Below are 15,938 nucleotides of genomic sequence, written 5' to 3' on the forward strand. Positions count from 1 at the left end.
AGCCTATCCCTGGAGACGTTGGGCACGAGGCATGGTACAGGTGCTGCAGGATGCCAATTTATGACAGGGCAAACACACACATGAAACCCACACACGTATTTACATACTACAAACAATTTGGGAATTAGCCTTATCTGCTTGTTTTTGGACTGTGGGAGAAAAGACTACCTGGAGGAAACTCACTAATCACAGGGAAAACATGCAAACTCCACACACACAGACACGTGGTGGGAGTCGAACCATTAACCCTGGGGGTCCAAGGTGACAGTGCTAACCACTACAAAACTGTTTAAAAAATTTCAATATGTTAATGTTGAAAATTAATTTACCAACGTTACCATACATGATTTTTTGCCCATCTAAAGACAAAAAACAAACAAACAAACAAACAAACAAACAAAAAAGATGGATATATTTGAAATCATTTTTTCAGGTACTGATGCTGCCACTTGTAAGTTACCAAATGTGATTCTTCACACAATTAATAAGCATTAATTATCTACCTAATTAATAATTCAATCAAATCAAAGTTGACGAGAGCCAATTATAAGTTAGTTAACCTGAAGAATAGATGTAGAATTTCTTGAATGTGCTATTAGATGCAGTATGAACATAATACTCAGTCATTGTTGTTGCGAGCAGCATTAAAGTCATTTTAGTTTTGTTTTATTTAAAAAAAAGTTTGAATGTCTGCATGGATTTATCAATTGATTGATTTTATAGTTTAATGTTTTATTTCTTTTCCTCTTACAATTTCTTGTTGATTTGCTAAAAGGGAGCCTGAGAAGCTTCTTAAACTTATCTTTAGATGTCAATAAGGTCAGGAGGGAAATCAGACGGTAGTGCTCAGGCAGTTGATCCCTAAGACAGTTTGCCAACTCCAGCCTTAGCAGACTAGAAAAGATATTTATAGATGTAACATAAAATAACAAAATAAAAAAATCGAATAGATATTCAATCAATTAACCTGCCATTAAAAAATTACCAGCTATACTGCAAAATGCACCATTTTCAAGTGCATTCAGTCAGCATTTCCAGTCAGGAAAAGTGCACAATATTTTTACATAAAAATTTATTCAGTTACCACAAAAGATGAAACTTTATTTATTTGAATAAATAAATATAATTTTATTGTATATCATGTTGACAATTTAAGAGTTGTGTAGTGTGACGTTAAGAAGATTAAAATTAGGGTTAATTGGTTTATTATATAAAAGTCAATCAATCCAAACACATCCTTCCTTTTTGTTCAAATATTTATGAATAAGAACTAGATCAGGTTTGAGAAATTTAATCAGCAAATCTGTTAATCAAAAAGTAGAGCAAAACAAAAATGAAAGTGTGTGTGTGTGTGTGTGTGCTAGCTGTATACAGTTCACATTTCACTTTCACCATAGCAAAGTAGCCTTTTAATTAGGTATGCTTAAATGAATATTTTTAAATCAGTCAAATTTTCCTTTTAAAATTATAGTCAGTGAGAATGCAACTACAATCCACAAACTCAATGACATTTTATGGGAAAGTTCAATAAATTAAAAAAAAAATGTAAAAAGTCAACTATAAGATTATTGGTTTTTGGTTTTTGTAGTTCTGTCATAAAAAAAAGCACACGCACACACACACACACACACACACTCACAAAGCAATCTTTAATCACAGATGAGTGAATGTAGGTCTATGTTGCTCCTTTTCTGTGGAATAATGTTATGGAACACTGAACATCATTTAAAAAAACTCAACATCTTTATACATGTGTGTTTTCTTTTGTTATAATCAGGATTAGGGGACATTTTCACTAGGACGCCATTATCATTTAAACAAAAGATTTTTGAAAGAAAGTTTTGTCAGAGCTTCATTAGCGCCGGCCTCCCTCTGTGTCCAGAGCACTGCTGCCGTTTAGAGCAATTACTCCAGCAGTGAACAACTGTCAATCATTCTTAAAGTGGAAGGATTCCAATTAATAAACCTCTTAAGTCTTTTCCTTTTGCCTCTCTTCTTTCTCGTGCGCCGGAGCCAGAGCGCTTACTGCCCAGACGCCTAGGCCATAAAGATCAGGACCTTTTGCCACTCTTTTGGTGGATGGAACGTTTTGGTGCTTTGGAGTGTGTTCGTGTTGCTATTGTGCCTGCGGCAAGTTAACACTCGTTAACAGTCTGAAAGAGCTGAATAAGGTGCCAGGGTGAGCAAAAGAGTTCTGCTTGCTCTCTTTGCTGTCATTCGTAAGGCAACAGCTCAGAGGAACAGACAGAGATGTGGAAGGACTAAGCGGGAAAAGGTAGGCTTGACAAATTTTTAAAAACTAGTGGCTGATCGCAAGAATGAAAACATTCTTCGAATTTATTTTACAAACTGTACAGCTCTGTAAATTTTAAACACAAATTTTATAAATATAACTTTCTTAAGTCTTATAATAGTAACCACTTGTTGAGCGCAAAAGTTCTTAAAAACAAAGTTTTGCATTATTATTTTCATATTCGGTGGAAATATTATAGGAATAGTAGTAATAAGGGAGTAAGTATATAGTAGTAGTATAAAATATGACTATAAACCCTGAGAATTATTAAACTTTTTTTAATGAGAAATGTAAATATTCTGCAAAGAGATATTTTGCAGGCAAATTTTATTTGTTATAAACTTTTAGTTATGTGTATGTTTTAAATTTATCAAATAAATGCAGTGACAGAAACAAAGTGTGTGATCCATCTGTGTGCCGCCCAGCACATTGGGCGATGTAAATATTCCTCGTTTTTTGTGGGAGTTATTTACAGGATCGGGTTGTTTTACTCAGGAATTAATGGTTGTTGTGTGTAAGAAGATAATAACCACTTTAAATAATAAAAAATTCACTTGCGCCATTTTTTAACAATGAAAAATGTCACAAAACAAATAATTTTGCTATATTATTAGCCTCAATTGGTTTTCTCCATCACTATAATAACATGAACATTATAACCTCACTGATCTCTTTTCCAACAGGAAACCTAAGAAGCCTCTTCAGAACATACGATGACTACTTTTTTATTCTAGTTTGTTAACTACATTCCTTAAATTTTGCCCCAAATTTCTCTGGACGTACACTCCTGCCCTCGAATGCATTTGTCTCTGGATTCCATAAACATGGCGGACGATGGCTACCTCTCGTCAGACAACTACCACGACCTGGGTAAAGGAGGTGGATCAGCCATGGGCGGGCGCCTGCACAGCATCGACGTCATTCTGGGATTCAGTAAGGATCAGGACCCCCTGCTCAACCCTGTGGGACCCGCCGAGGGCCATAAAGATGACGGAGTCGTACTGGTGGAACAGGGGAAGCAGGTGACCTCTGACCCCTTTGCTCACCTGCCCAGCATGTCTGAAAACTCTCATCAGGCTTCCTATCATGGTGAGGAAATAGTGTTTAATCACGAACATCTCATATTATCAAAGTATACAATGGATTTTTTTTTATTATGAGTTATAGTTCAGAAATAAATTAGCATTTTCCTGGGAGATTTAATAACTTTATCATTTAAAATCTTATCGATTGAAGAAACTTGTCACATCCTGTTTAAACCTCAAATGCTAAAATGTTCCATGATAATGCTCACTATAAAATTTGACATAACACACTGTTCATAGTAACAGAAGAAACTACTGTTATTAATTATAGTTTAGATGACCTTAAAAAAAACTTGTAATGTTTTCTCTGATTTCTTTGTAAAAAATTTGTACTGAGCACAATTTGAGTTTTTTTCTTTTAATATATATATATATATTTCACTTTAACAGTAAAGTGAATAGGAAAAGCAGGGGGAAAAAACTTATGGAATAGATCAGAAATTTAAATTTAAATTCTTAACATGAACCAAATAATTCGAACAAGAGTACACTACTGGCAAATCTAACAGTTCGACACAATTTCAGATTTAATATATTATTTATCTTGTATATTGTATTAATAACAAAAAAACATTATGTTACATTTTAATAATGTAAACAATCTGGTCAAACGTGAATTTAGACTCTTTTAGCCTAGTTAATATTTATTATTTAATTAATTCCTTTTAAAATGCATCATTCAGCAATTACAACACAAGCCAAAACAATAAGTTATTTTTATCCATATAAATCGAATACTGGCACAGTTTTTATACAAAAAAAAAAAAAACTTTCGTTACAACTTTATATTAATTTGAAGTTCCAACACATTATCATCGTATTCATTTTTCATGAAATCCGTTTGGCTTAGCGGAGCTAATCAACGAAACTATGCATGGGGGACATAAATAAATTCACAGGCCACTAATCACAGAAAGACCTTATCAAGAGTCACACCTGCTACTACCAGGATGCTACGCTTCCAGCATGCTAAAACAACTATCAGATGATAATCATGGTTAACTTCATTAGATTGATCTAATTACTGTAAGTTCAGCTCAGCTCCTGCTTTAACATGTGGTTACCATCAGTCTTTACTTTACTTTGGTGGAAATAAAAATCTTCACCAAGCAGGTCCTTGTCGTTTAGGTAAACAGGCTGAAAGATTTTAAAGCAGTTGGATTACGAGCCAAGGCCAAATGAGCTGTCGCAGGTTTAGCAGGTGACATCTGTTAGGTTGTTTAGGGATTAGTGAGGAGAACTACACAGACAGACAGAGAGATGTGAAGGAACTCATGTCTTGTTGAAAAGAAGTTTGGGTTTTAATCTAATTATATGATGTAACCTATAGTATGTGAAAGAGGTAACCCATAAGACGGTGAGCATTATAAGTAAAGGTGTTGTTAGACATGATGTCGAATGCATTAATACTAGGATTTTATAACAATTCAGCGACAGTAGTCAGATTTTTTTTTATTTACATCTCATATAATTTACTGTTGGTATACAGAACTGTGCATTTTCTTTATTTTTTGCTTACAAAGAGCCAGGCGTTCTTGCATAATCTTAAGGAATAGTTTTCTAGGCTTTCTGGCTTTCATTTTCAATCTAGTTTCTGTACCTAAGCAGTTTTAAAGAAATATTCCTTATTGGTCAGGCCATACAGTGACCATAAAAACTTGCAACATGAACCAGCGATAAATAAACGCCGATAATGACAGATGATTAGGCCGATGATTAGTATCCTGGTGTTGCTGAATGCTTTTTTTTTTTTCAACTACAGATTCAGACCTCTTCTCAAATGATAAATGTCAAGCTGATGTTGGAGATCTTCAACATCGTGGTGTGGAGAGTGACAGCAGATCTCCCGAACCTCTAGAAGAAGACCAACCCAAGAAGAAACACCGTCGTAACCGGACCACATTCACCACTTACCAGCTGCATGAGCTGGAACGAGCTTTTGAGAAATCCCACTACCCTGATGTGTACAGTCGAGAAGAGCTGGCCATGAAAGTCAATCTTCCAGAAGTGCGAGTGCAGGTACGTTGTGTTGAGACAAACTTTAGTTTGTGGATCAAACCAAGTAGCACCAGGTAAGTTGTTAAACTGAAGAGATAATATGTTAATAGAAACCATTAGGCAGTGTAAATACCAAAGCCTTGTTATAGGAGTTAAGTTTAATTGGCTGTTTAAGAGTCCCATTTCTAATCCTTAAGGGCTTTAGCCTGTTGTTATCTTACTGTCCTTTACCCTTTACTTTTGATCACTGAAGTAGATCTGCATGAATTTTTTTTCCAGGTCTGGTTCCAGAATCGACGTGCAAAATGGCGGCGTCAGGAGAAGATTGACACCGGCAGCATGAAGCTCCATGACTCACCTATGCTATCCTTCAACCGACCTCCCATGCCCTCCAACGTGGGGCCAATGAGCAACTCCTTGCCCTTAGACTCCTGGTTACCATCACCCCTTTCCACTGCCACTCCCATGCACAGCATCCCAGGATTCATGGGTCCAACCCAAAGTCTGCAGCCCACTTACCCGAGCCACCCTGGCTTTCTTAACTCAACTCCAGGTATAGCGCAGGGAATGCAGCCCATGCCTCCATTACCATACCAGTGTCAACCAGCATTCAATGACAAGTATCCACTCGAAGACATGGACCGCAGCTCCAGCATTGTAGCCCTGAGGATGAAGGCCAAGGAACACATTCAGTCCATGGACAAAACCTGGCAGCCCATGTGATTCGAGGATCGCATTTTGTAAAGATGTACACTGTACCGTTTTATAGGACCTGTTAGAACTGTGTGTAAGCAACAAACATGGTTGTTATTATTCATGGTATGCAACATGGGATATCCGAGGACTATAAATCCCAGGACTTGGGACTATTTCAGTGTGAGCCTCTACACGTTTCTTTGTTAGTCATTTTCCAGGCCATTTTTGTCCTTTGTAAAGGTAGCTCAGGGAATCAGGTGTCAGGTTTGGGGTGGCAAGTAAACTTGGCAGTAGACTTCCATTGTTAAGCTCAAGATTGAGACCAAGTGAGGACTGAATCTTTACAAGTTAAAATGAGAGCAAGTCAAGATCAAGACCAAAAACATCTTCTACTACTTACTTGGCTTCATTCATACATCGTGCAAATAATTAGGCTGTTAGGCCTAGGCTAAGACCATGTTTAGCAAGACCAATGCCCAAGACTGAGACAAGTACAAATGCCAAGAAGTCAATACAAAAAGATCTTAAGACCAGACTCAAAGCCAGGACAGAGCTCAGGTCTTAAAACAAAACTTAAAACAATTACTGCTTTTTCACAGGCTAATGCTTGTCCTTATTTCACACAGACTAACACTAATCCCTAATTTAGGACAGTGCGTGTTTTGGATCACATCTTGGCCTAATCTTGGCTTTGACTGTCAATATTGTTATTCCTTTATGGATGGTCATAAACAACTATAATTTTCTAATACTGTAGATTGGAGCATGTTAGTATATATTAGTATAGCATGTACAATACATAGATGGTTGTCTTGGTTGTCACAAGTCTGATTTGAGGGTATTTATTAAACTATGACCAGTGCTGGAGTTTGTCTCATCTGATTAAAACTGGGTCAGAGACTGAATTTTTTGTTTTTATATGGCACAAAAATTCACTAAAGTGCAAGGTTAGGGAATATTCACTGAGACTGTGGAGTTTTTTTATTTGCATCGTTTATAAGTAAAGACAGCATTGCCCAAGCTTTGTTTTTGTCAGTACAGCCATTGATTGTATGGCATTTTAAAGAAATGACCTCTCTACCCCTAGAGCTTGCTGAAGGATATGAGGTCATTAGCTGATTGTGTAGCTGTCATAGCGAGTACGTGTACGGATGCAGAAGGAGAGACGCTTAGTCTGGCAGTACTCTCTGTTCATTTGTTGCTCAGCGTTATTGATCGCTGCTCTTTGTCTGAGACTAAAATAAAAAGACAAGATCTGGACTAATAGGCATCGCTTCGGTTGAGTGACCTCACATGAGAGTGAACAGGATATTGAAGTGGGGCCGAATGCTGAGTTATTATTTTTTATTTAGCAAAATGAGTCAAACGTGTAAAGAACAGATGGTTAAAGAGCAGTAGCAAAATTATTTAATCATGAGTCGATATTATTTTTAGTTTGTATAGTATTTTTCATTGTTTTATAAAATGAATGTAATTTAAAATTAGATACTCTAACTTTTTTGTGTACACATTGGTTGGGTTTTTCTGTGTTAAGTGTAAATATTAGGGTTTCAATGAGAAAGCCAAAGATTATGGTCTTTTGTTAACTATGAAAATGCTAATGAGAAAAATGAATCATTGGCTGCTTGGATCTTATGAATGATATGACTGCGCATGCAGCTTTGTAAGCTGTCATTCTTTGTTTTCATGATTTTAGCAATTTTTTTTGCACTAACAACAGTTATGAAAATAGTTCAAATGGCATAACTTGGATCTCCTTTGTAGAGACATAGAACTGCTTGATTTTAAATTGTGATTAAATACCGAAAAGTAAAACACTTAAATAAACAACTATGATGTGTTCCCTCCCCATTAAATATGCTGTACTGCTTATATAATAATTTAACAATTGCTATAAAAGACTTACTTTAAATTGTTTCTTGTTACAGAGATCCACGGCTTAACAATGTGTAAAAAATGTCTTCAGAGTTTTTCTATTTTTATCTACTTGTTGTTTGATTGTCTATGTGAAAGTCAACTGACTATTAAAGATTTTCTGAGAACATCTTCAAACCAGTCAAATGTTTTGTCATTCAGTCTCTTACATTAATTGTGAAACTGATCATTCTGATCATTACGTATCTCATTCATGTTTCTGTGCTGCAAAAAAAAAAAAAAAATGTTGAATGGCAGGGAGTAGAGTAGAGTGGCAAAAGTATACAGTACTGTGCAAAAGTCTTAGGCACGTGCACATAAGTGCTGAAGAGCAAGTTTCTATACTTTCAATTACAAAACGTTACTATGAAAATCTGTCAACAATAATTAATGAAGCAAAGTCAATAAGTCAGACAACACATTGCTTAAAATATACTCTCTGATGCAATTGTGTTTTGAATTAGATGCTTAGTTTTACTGAACGTCCTGCAGAACCAGCCACAGTCCTTTTGTTGCATTTGCTTCTTCTTTCATGCATGCAAAATCCAGATGTTTTTCTTTCTTTCTTTTTTTTTTTTTGCTAGAAATGTTATCCGGTACACAATATGTTGCTTCCTTTATTGGCCTACAGATATTTTTCTGTACAATCATAATTTTTTCTAACATATTAATGTAGGAAAATTATAAAAAAAAATTTGTACTGACTTAACGTTGAAGTCATAAAATAAACACGTGTAACAAATTTTCTACAAAAACACAGGGTGCCTAAGACTTTTGCACAGTATTGTAAATTTAATTTCATTTCATTTAATTTCATTTCAATTCATTTTATTTTATTTTTTATGAAGAAGTGAGGGGCGGCTTAATACTTTTACATAGTATTTAAACAAAAATAAATAGTGTTAAATAAAGCTAAAAATTATGTTTATGTAAAACTCACTAAACATATTAATTAATTACATAATTAAATACATTCTTATCTTTGTTGCCATTATTAAAATGAGCATAATATCAATGTGTAAATCTCCTTGAGGACCAAATCCTCTGAGTGTTAGATAATTGTAAATTGTGTGAATTAATATATTTATGAATAAAATAATTATTACACACATATTTTTTAATACAATTAATTATGAATTATTTATGCTAAAATGTCAGGTACATGTACTTAAATGTGTATATTTATTTAATTTGATTTATTTTAATTAATAGATTATAACCTGATAAATAATATGCACGCTAAATCTAATCATGCTTTGTGTTATTTTAATTGTTTAAAGGCTCAGTGTTTAAAGCTAGCTAGGCGTAACAACAGTCCCTTCATCATCATTAGTCCAGGGTTAGTAAGTAGTGACCTGCCCTCACCACGGACCCAGCTCCCCCTCCCTTGCTGATGCTGGTGGCTCAGATCCAGGCTGTTAGGGAGATGAGCCTCCGCTCCATCAGTCCTCTCCAGGGGACGAAGAAGGGAGGGGCATCAGAGACATGTGGATATAACAATAAATATGAGCTGATAAATGAATGTAGGTTTGTGAGAGCAACAGGTCGGTTTACACTGAAAAAAAAAAAACACCTGGCCAAGTGATTACCATTTAAAGTGAGACAATAATCACATATATTAAGTTAGCATGATGTTACAGTTTTTAGTATTCCTGCTTTGAGGTTATGGATGTAAAAGAGTTCATTTTTTATGTCCGGAGGTTCGAACAATAATTACAGCTGTAATTCATATCCCAGGTTTATTTAATACATTCATTTTAATATGTTATTACATGTGTGTTACCACTCTTTAATTATTCAACTATTGTTAATTCTTAAAATAAATTATAGGAGGAATTCTTGCTTGATGAGAAAGAAAGAAAGAAAAGTCAGGAACAACCATGGAGTTAGAAAGTGATCCCTTGATAAACATTTGAGCAGTAGTGTAAGTCATATGTAGAACCTGAGATAGACAGGCACACAATAGGTTGCACAATATGATTCTTCATGTACAGACACAAGCTTTAGGAAGTATTACCATATAAGGAATCAGGTAGCATAGTGTGTGTGTGAGTGTGGGATGGGTAAAAAAATGTGTAATGTAAGTGATAGAGGCATGAGAAAGTTTACACAATATCAGTAGTTTATGTCAGGTGTCAACTTTTATAATTGTCAGTAGGTACACTTTCCAGTTTTCAATATCACATTTTTTGGTCTTAATAACAAAATAAATAAAAAAATTAAAAACACTGCTACAACATAAGTGATAAATAGTTGGAACTAATCTTAGGAGCTTCCCAAAAAGTATGAAATTCTGTTATTTTATGAATAAAAATGTAGCTGTTGGCAAACCGCTGTGGTATAAGAGCAGGTGGTGTGATGTTTTTACCACCCCAAAGTGTTAATCCTTAAACTAACAAACACCAAATCTGTTTTTTTCAGGCTCAGGGACAGTAACTAAAGCTCAGTCATTACTGCAAGCATCATTACTGAGGTGGGGCCCAAGTAAGAAAGAGGGTGTCGTTCAGAGCTTGTGAAGTAGAAACAGAAAGCAGTGTGTTATAGCAGGCTGTGAATAAGCCAGAGATTTAACACACAGTGTAAAGACTTGATTGATTGAATGTTAATTAGGAAACAGAACAATGTTAAAGTGTGCATGTCTAAGAACAAACAATAATAACCTTCTTAGTCGAACAGAGTCCAAAATGCTGTCTTTGTTCATGTTGTGGCTAAATTCCACTCGATCCTTGAGAATTATTCTCACCCAATCCACAGTGTGCTGGCAGATCAGTGGAGCTCATTCAGCCAGAGACTGATCACTGCCAAGAGATTCTTTCTTCCAGTGACCATTAAACTGTACAACTTTTCTCTGTTTATTATATAAACATATTTAAAGTAAAGGATCTATTTACTACCAATTACTGTACAATTACCGCACTTTATCCGTGTTTGTACTCTGTGACCTTACACTTATTGCCTGGGCAAAAAAAAGAAAAGAAAAAGAAACGCCATTTCAGAAGTGTCAGATTATTGAGCTGCAAAACAAAAGAAAACCACTAAAGTTCGTGGAAATGACTGAAACTCAATTAAGCCGCATAAAGACTGAACTTTGAAACAATGGAAAAAGGTTGTGTGGTCTGATGAGTTCAGCTTGAGTGAAGTGATCATCATGCATAATACAAGCCTCTAGAGGGAGTGTTATGATCTGGGGTTCTATCAGTTGGTCAGGTCTAGACTCAACAACTTTATGTGGCAAGAAAATTAAGTCAGCTGACGACCTCAATGTACGGAATGACAAGATAATAACATTGATGGAGTTTAGCCTTAGATTGTGAAAGTTTGGCCTTAGATTGTGAAAGAGTGGCTCTGGTAGCGTGTGGAATCATTTTCATACATAAAAGATGACTAAATGAAATCTTCGTCTGAAAAGGTGTGGGGCATTTATAGTTTTTATTTTGCCCTTGATTTCAATGTAATCATGTTGTTTTCCCTTTCATCCTTGAATTCTCTTTTAAACAGTGAGCGACTGCACCAAAGACAAACAATTACCCTCTGGAATTATTAAAGTTTTATTTTATAATTTTTTTTTTCCGTGAAAATTATAGCTACATTTTTATGTTCCCACCCAGAAAAGACTCATCTAATACCTTTGCCTTACATGTTGTGTGCTGGAAAGCACTAAGCTTTGTCCTTTTCCTTGTATTCAGATGTGCTCTGATTAAAATAGATAGCTTGTGTGTGTGTGAGTGTGTGTGTGTGTGTGTGTGTGTGTGTTGTTTTGATGTTTGTGCTCAGCCTGTGATTAACTCGCTGATTAGGAGGACATGTTTTATGGTGGCAATAATACAGGCACAAAGCGGAATTAATTAGGTTTGATTTCTTCTTTATGTGACCCCAGATAACATCATGGTGATAATGGCTTTCTTTCTTTCTTTTTTATTAATTGTGCGGGCGACGGCGACCTACTTAACATTGAGGCCGGCCTCTGCTGTGACATCACTGCCGTGACTATGATGCATCGGAAGGCTCGACTACGCACTGGATGGTGTCCACGCACATTAGCAGTGAATTTCTTCAGAAATTTTCGCTCTCTAATTATATACTATTACACTTCCCTAGAAATCATTGCGCAATCGGTTTATTATATCCCTAAAACTTTGCAGCGTTTCTCGCCCCGCAGCCTTGAGGCGACCCACACGTATGTTACATCGTTCCGTGCGGCTCGCTTGGGAATGGTGTGGTATAACTTTTGGTGGGGGGGCCGTCGGGCGGTGCTCCCAATATTCCCCCCAAAAAACTCCCTGAAAAGGCCCATAGACATAACATTGAGACCGGTTTTCCGGGAAATTCAGTTTCCCTATGTTTCCCCGGTCGCGCTCACTGCGCGCGTAGATTCAAATCATGACGTCACTCGCTACCTAACGCTGAGAAGGCGAACGAGGATTTTAACAGTTTTCTCTCGTTTTAAAGTGTTTTTACGAACTTTGTGAATTAAACAGATATGTACGTGCATGTTATTCACAAGTTCTGACGCGTGTCTCTCTTGTTACACAGTGTCACTCACGACTCCAGACGTTTGTTGATTTCTTTGTCTCTTGTTTTATTTTCAACATCAAAGTACAACGGTTGTTACAGTTTCTTGCATAAATCCACTGTAGTCACGACAAGTCGTTTGCTGTGTTCTATAGCTTCGACAGATTACAGTTACAACAACTCATTTTACTGTATCTTTTAGCTTTCAGTCTCATGGTCAAAAGCTTGTGTTTTCCACACCTTTCCGTATTCTTCCGTGTAACAACTAACGTGCAACAACTGAACAACTAACGTGCGTAATAGACATGCAGCTACATAACTGTGGGATGATGTCACAGAACAACCCATGAAATGATGTCACAATTCAAATTAATAAACTCAATGGACTTAATGATTAACTAATAAATTGAAATAAAAATAAACACAACAACAAATTACAAGAATGAAATATGGCCCTTACAAGATAACCTATACAAAATAATCGAGTGTCTTTTCGCTTTTTTCATATATTTGAAGATAATTCAGACGTTTTAAGCCGAGCAAAAGACTGGTTTGCTGGCCAAGTACTGACATCGCGATTACATTTATTATACGTACATTGATGATAGATGTGACAGATTTATTCTAAATATATTTAAGGTTATACTTTGTAATTTATTTTAGCATGTAACTTAAGGGTAGAGTGCAATGTTGTGCAATGGAGTGTCATGGTTTGGGGCTGCATGAGTGCTGCCGGCACTGGGGAACTACAGTTCATTGAGGGAACCATGAATGCCAACATGTACTGTGCCATACTGAAGAAGAGCATGATCCCCTGCCTTCGGAAACTGGGACATAGAGCAGTATTCCAACATGATAATGACCTCAAACACACTTCCAGGACAACCACTGCCTTGCTGAAGAAACTGAGGGTAAAGGTGCTAGACTGGCCAAGCATGTCTCCTGACCTAAACCCTATTGAGCATCTGTGGGGCATCCTTAAACGGAACGTGGAGAAGCGCAAGGTGTCTAACATCCACCAGCTTCGTGACGTGATCAAGGAGGAGTGGAAGAGGATTCCCGTGGCAACCTGTGAAGCTCTAGTTAACTTCATGCCCAAGATAGTTAAGGCAGTGTTGGAAAATAATGGTGGCCACACAAAATATTGATACTGGGCACAGTTTGAACATTTTCATTTAGGGGTGTACTCACTTTTGTTGCCAGCAGCTCAGACATTAATGGCTGTGTGTTGAGTTATTTTGAGGGGACATACACTGATTACTTTACATTCTATCAGAGTTTCATATCTTTGACGTTGTCCCTTGAAATGTGAGAGGTGTACTCACTTTTGTGAGATACTGTGTGTGTGTATATATATATACATATATATATATATATATATATATATATATATATATGTAATATACACACACAATAAAATAATGTTTCAAAAGCACTGTCTTTCAAATTCAGTGTGGGGAACTTATTTTTCTGGGCATGTCTAAAACTGACTCAGAGATATGTGTGCTGTAACAAATATGAAATCAGAATGTTTTGATCACTTTTGATAAAGTAATCAGAATGTTTTTAAAAAACGCTGTCTTTTAAATTAAAGTATGGGAAACGTATTTTCCTGATCATCAGGAATATCTGTTTCCCCCTCACTACTGGCTGTGGAAGTATCAGGGATGTCTGAAACTGACTCAGAGACATGTGTGCCCGTAGCAAAGATAAAATAGTGATCAGAATGTTTTAAAAAACACTGACTTTTAAGTTGAAGTATGGGAAACGTATTTTCCTGATTATCAGGAAAATCTGTTTCCCTCTTCCTACTGGATGTGAAAGTATCAGAGATGTCTGAAATTGCCTCAGAGACATGTATACATGGGGCACAGGTAACACAATGGACAGAATGTTTTTTAAAAAAAAAATGTTTTTCAATTGAAGTATGGGAAACATATTTTCCTGGGTATCATTTTCATACTTTGTGAAATTAAAGAAAAACAACCAATTCAGATACATTATTGAATGTAAAAATGCTATTATAATAGGTGCTGTGCCAATTATGTATGTTAGTTTTATCATGGATATCCATACAGGATATCATGTTTCCCCATCATATGCGGGTGCTAAGGTAGGTAGGTAGGTAGATAGATAGATGTGAATAAGATCAAAAACTATGTGTGTGGTGTCCTATAATTCCTGTACCTGTGTTTGATATGTAACCAGATGGTTTAATAAAAACTCGATGTTTGAGTGGGGTATCACGTGTTTGCACTCTACCCTTGAGTTACATGCTAAAATAAATTACATATAAGTATAACCTTAAATATATTTAGAATTAATCAGTATCACATCTATCATAATAGTAATAAAAGTAATTGCGTGTCAGTACTTTAGCAAACCAGTCTTTTGCAGCGGCTTAAAAAACATCTGAATTATCTTCAAAAAAAAAGCGAAAAGACACTCGATTATTTTGCATAGGTTATCTTGTAAGGGCCATATTTCATTCTTTTAATTTGTTGTTGTGTTTATTTTTATTTCAATTGGTTAAGCATTAAGTCCATTGAGTTTATTAATTTGTATTGTGACATCATTTCATGGGTTGTTCTGTGACATCATCCCACAGTTATGTAGCTGCATGTCTATTACGCACGTTAGTTGTTCAGTTGTTGTTAAGACACGGAAGGATACGGAAAGGTGTGGAGAACACAAGCTTTCTGCGCGCGACCGGGGAAACATAGGGACACTGAATTTCCCGGAACACCTGTTCTGCTGTGACATCACGGCTGCGACTATGATGCAACGGAAGGCTCGACCACGCACTAGATGGTATCCACGCTCATTAGGAGTGACCCGGCCGTCGCGGAGGCACACTTAAAATTTCTCCAGAAATTTTCGCTCTCTTGTTTTTTTAAATCTATTTTTCAGGTACACATTTTATGTCTGTCTATTTGTTTTTTATACCATCAGAGACTTTCAAATGACTTTTCAAAGTAGATCTGTAAAATGCACACTTTGTCAATACGGTTTCTGTGTCACGGAGTCGCAGTGCGCCCCTAGTGGTACAGGTTGGAAACTGCAAGTTATCTTACCAACGTCAGCGATCTTGTTGCGTTTATGTCCGTCACCTGTTAGGGAAAAACGACTGAATATTAATTAATACAGTACATAAAAAGACAGAAGAGGAGAAACAGACCCTAAACAGCGGTAAGAATTTACGACTAATTAATTTGTCGGCTTCTGTGTTTCTGCTTGGAGTCATTCAAATAAAAAGAAACTAAGTCTAAATAAAACATTAATTAATGACTAGCTACTTAGCTAGCTAGCAAAGCGTCAAGTTCGCGTACGTTGCTTTGCTAGCTCTTGGCTAATGGTCTAACGTTCATCTGTTTCTCAGGTGCATTAAGCATTAATATTAATAAATTATTCAGTTTAACTCTCTGGCACTGTGTGTGTGT

The 15,938-nt window shown here is 36.2% G+C and overlaps 1 protein-coding gene across 1 annotated transcript; it reads left to right on the top strand.

Moving 5' to 3' along the window:
• Positions 1 to 2,992: 2,992 nt before the first annotated feature.
• On the top strand, positions 2,993 to 6,257 carry rx2 (retinal homeobox gene 2). Its single transcript, XM_053486964.1, has 3 exons — positions 2,993 to 3,382; positions 5,141 to 5,397; positions 5,656 to 6,257. The coding sequence occupies exons 1-3, from the start codon at positions 3,091 to 3,093 to the stop codon at positions 6,097 to 6,099; spliced, it is 993 nt and encodes a 330-aa protein (XP_053342939.1). The 5' UTR covers positions 2,993 to 3,090; the 3' UTR covers positions 6,100 to 6,257.
• Positions 6,258 to 15,938: the final 9,681 nt, after the last annotated feature.

The sequence above is a fragment of the Clarias gariepinus genome, chromosome 25 (genome assembly GCF_024256425.1).
Source record: "Clarias gariepinus isolate MV-2021 ecotype Netherlands chromosome 25, CGAR_prim_01v2, whole genome shotgun sequence".
Taxonomy (NCBI): Eukaryota; Metazoa; Chordata; class Actinopteri; order Siluriformes; family Clariidae; genus Clarias; species Clarias gariepinus.